The sequence below is a fragment of the Pinus tabuliformis genome, chromosome 7 (genome assembly GCF_031772625.1).
Source record: "Pinus tabuliformis cultivar Carrire ecotype Pingquan chromosome 7, CPIR1, whole genome shotgun sequence".
Lineage (NCBI taxonomy): Eukaryota > Viridiplantae > Streptophyta > Pinopsida > Pinales > Pinaceae > Pinus > Pinus tabuliformis.
Window position 1 is genome coordinate 771,355,879 of NC_142293.1, and position 3,825 is coordinate 771,359,703.

The following is a 3,825-nucleotide window of genomic DNA, read 5'->3' on the forward strand; positions in this document are numbered from 1 at the left end:
AAAACTTGAGATGCTAGCCCGCCCAAAAAAGATGGGGGGATGGGGCATAATGGACTTAAATTTGTTTCGAAAGGCACTGTTATGTAAATCCATGTGGAAAGCTATCATGAGGGACTCTATATGGAGTAATACTATAAGATCGAAGTACATAGAGAACAAAGAAATTTCATTTTGGTTCCGAATGGGTTTCATTGGATCCCCTCGTGGTTCAGCCATATGGAGGAGTTTCAGGAAGATTCAAAAATTTTTCTTAAAAAATATAATCTGGAAAGTTCAGTCCGATAAAAACATTATTATTGGTTTGGATGATTTTGTTGGTGGGGCTGATAGGATCCATTTCTCCCCACAACTGATTGGGGCTTTGCACAATAGGGGAATCTTTTTTTGGGATAAGGTCATACATAGATGGGAGGGAGCCATTCCGATATGGAAATCTGCTGATGACTTGGGATTTAGAATCACATTAGCTCATCAATGGAACGGGATCATATTAAACATGCGGGATAGAGGCATCTATCGATCTAAGGAAGAGGATTTCCTAATATGGAAGGGGCTTGGCGGTAGAACTAATGTATATGTTAAGCACATATACCAGCTTCTTATTCAATCAGGAACTGATCAATGGAATCCCATCTTCCTTGTTTCTTTCTGGAAATCAGGATGTTCCCTCAAGATCATTCTATTTGCTTGGTTGGTTTTTCATAACAGGAGCCTTACTTGGGAAAATTTCCAGAGGAGACAGTGGTGTGGGCCGTCCATGTGTCCCCCTATGTAGGGCAAACATTGAAAACAATCTCCATTTGTTCATTCTTTGTCAACAATCTCAGTCGATTTGGCAGCTTGTGGCTGCACATTTCAGGCTAAACAGAATCTCTTTCCCCTCTATTGCTGAAGCATTTGGTTGGTGGAGTGACATGAATAGTGACATCAGACCCATTCCATTGCTGGTCATTTGGGCAATTTGGAAGTGGCGGAATGCATGTATTTTTGACTCTAAAATGGAATGCCATCTATCAGTTTTTTATTCTATTTTGCAGATGCACAATTCCCTATGCATGCCAAAACAATCTCGGTTCAGAGATTTGAGGAAGGTTTCAACCATGGATCCATCGGGATTCCCACGTGCCTACTTTGATGGGGCTGCACAACAGGGTATTTGTGCTTGCGGTGTCTTAATCATCCCTACTGTTGGGCAACAATATGAAATTTATTGGAAGGGAGGGACTGGTACTAACAACAAGGCAGAGGTTATGGCTCTTGTTGGACTTCTTTCCTTATGTGATTTTCTCAATTTGCAAGGGCTGAAAATATATGGAGACTCTAAGATGATCATTGACCACATTCGATCCAAACATGTTATTAGAAACTACAATTTATCAGGATGGCTGGAAAGGATTGAGACAATATGGAACAGCAGGTCGGACTTCTCCATTGAACATATTGACAGGGGTAAAAACTCAGTTGTGAATGCTTTATCGAAGAAAGGTCTCCTTTCTCAACATGTTATATGGTCGATGTGCATCACAGTGGAAAACATTTCCTACCAGATTCAGGATTTTCTCATGCCGGGTATATAACTCTCCTTTCTCATGACCTCAAATCTGGTATGTACCTTAGACCTTTCTTTTTTCTTTTCAATCCTGGAAGACCTCTATTATAATCTATATCCTGCACTTTGACTATATAGACCTCATATCTTATCTATATTTTCTGAACATGATGAACAACCAGTTGTTTCCTATTGTTTTGGCTTCTTGTTCTCCCCAGATTTTGGACTATATTCAGATAAACAGGTGCAAACATGTATATCTCCATCATCTCTATATGTTTTTCATAATAGAAAATATAGTTTTTTTCATGCTGAAAAAACATTGATAAGTATATCATATATATAAGAGACTTGTGATTTGAACAATACCACTTAAAATCTATGTTTGGAACATGATCTCTATGCGTTTCAATGAATTACTTATTATCATTCTCACTATAACTCTTTCATGGATATGATTCATGTAGTCGAAAAATCCAAATATTATTATCTTATTATCTCATTTGTGTTTGTAGGTCTATAAATAACTAAGTGAAAGGAACATTTAGTAGGTTAAGCATTAATAGACTCATTGTGGAAGGATTAGCTTAAGCATGAGTGGAAGGATGAGATGGACATCATTAAATCAAAGCTAGGTCCATAATAGTAGAGAATCACGACGATCCAAAAATTTACCATTAAATATCTTGATGGCTAGCTATGATGACTCGTTGACTTCCCTTTGTGTTTCTTTTGAGAGATCACAAAAAATGCATGGCCTCATCAATCCATATGAGTATCAAGTGGCATTGGATGATTTGGGTATACCTAGGGATTGTCGTAATTTTTTCATAATTGATTATAAACACATTTCGCATAACTTAAACAACACACAACAAACACAATAAATATAGATTTACATAAGTTCCATACTAAACATTCATTTTTTCAATTCATTTCAAGTGACTAAACCTCTCATGCATTGTGGACTGTTAATCTCATATGAACCAATTGTTTCTAGCCTATACTTACGTTCTAATGACAACCCCAATGGCACCAATATTGTTATGGCCTCCTCCACCACATCTTCCCACCATGCATTTATCTATTTTTACCTTGCTAAATTATCCTTCTACTTAGTTATTCATAGATTGTTATCACCTTAATTTCACTCACAAGAGACATTTAGGAGAGTGTCCAATGACATCATTAGCTAGCAATAATACAACATAATAAGGCTACCTCAAAGTGACTTTACATCATGACAAAAGAGAATGGAAAAACATTAAATTTTGCTCACATGTGTAATTGTGACTTCTTTGACACAATTAAGGATGAAGGCTTACCTTAGGTACCTCTAGGTTGATGTACAAGCAACATTCAAGCTCCCATCCCATTTTTGAAGAGTACTTTGGCCTCCCAAAGCTGCTTTCAAGCATTGAATGAAGAGCTTTCACATCAGGACTACAAGGAATTCATAATTTATCTATAAACGGAAGCCACGAGGAAGCATTTGAAGAAGAGAACAATTGTAAGGTAATGTTGTAGGAATGAGATTGGATTTCATCTATCTTATTGTTTCATCTTTGTTTTTCATCACCCTCGTGCTTCTTTGAGTTATTTCCTCAAAGAAAAAAGACTTCTTCACTCACCATTGTTGTAAAGGGATTTTAAGAAGCAAAAGGACCCATCCCAAGAAAAGTGTTTGAACTCATTTGCATCCAACCATTCTCCCTAGGAGCTATTACTCGTGTTCATGCCTTTCCATTTAACTAATGTATGATTATTGTTTTTTCCCTCCATATTTTTGTTTGAGTGGTATATTTGTAGTCGAGTTCGTAGTTTAAATTTTATGCATACTTTTTTGCTACATTAATACTCTTGTGTTTGTCTCACAACTAAACATTATCGTTTGTTTAGCTCACAACCTAGCTTAAAAAAGGAGATTTTTCTCACTCATGCAACAAAATCCCCAACATAGATTGGTGACTCCCACTTAGCTTTAGATCATTCCATCTCTCTTCTTAGGTTGTATTTCAACCATTTGTTAACATTTGGTGCTTTGTAAGGAGGACAACTAGCTTGTACATCCACTTGGTAACCACCCTTTATGATTTTACTTTTCAATGTTTTATTTTCCATGCGCCTAATTACTTATGGGTCTATTTTAGTTTGTTTTGCACAAGTCTCATAGTTATGGGACTATTTTTAATGGAAGTCATGCAACCTATAACATTGTAATGTCACACAACCTGCATGATTCTCTTAAGAGACCCACACAAGTCTACTTAAATCTA

The 3,825-nt window shown here is 36.7% G+C and overlaps 1 protein-coding gene across 1 annotated transcript; it reads left to right on the forward strand.

The window, feature by feature from the left end:
• The first annotated feature begins 1,100 nt into the window (after window positions 1–1,100).
• LOC149249852 (uncharacterized) lies at window positions 1,101–1,577 on the forward strand. Its single transcript, XM_089453500.1, has one exon. The coding sequence runs from the start codon at window positions 1,101–1,103 to the stop codon at window positions 1,575–1,577; it is 477 nt and encodes a 158-aa protein (XP_089309626.1).
• Window positions 1,578–3,825: the final 2,248 nt, after the last annotated feature.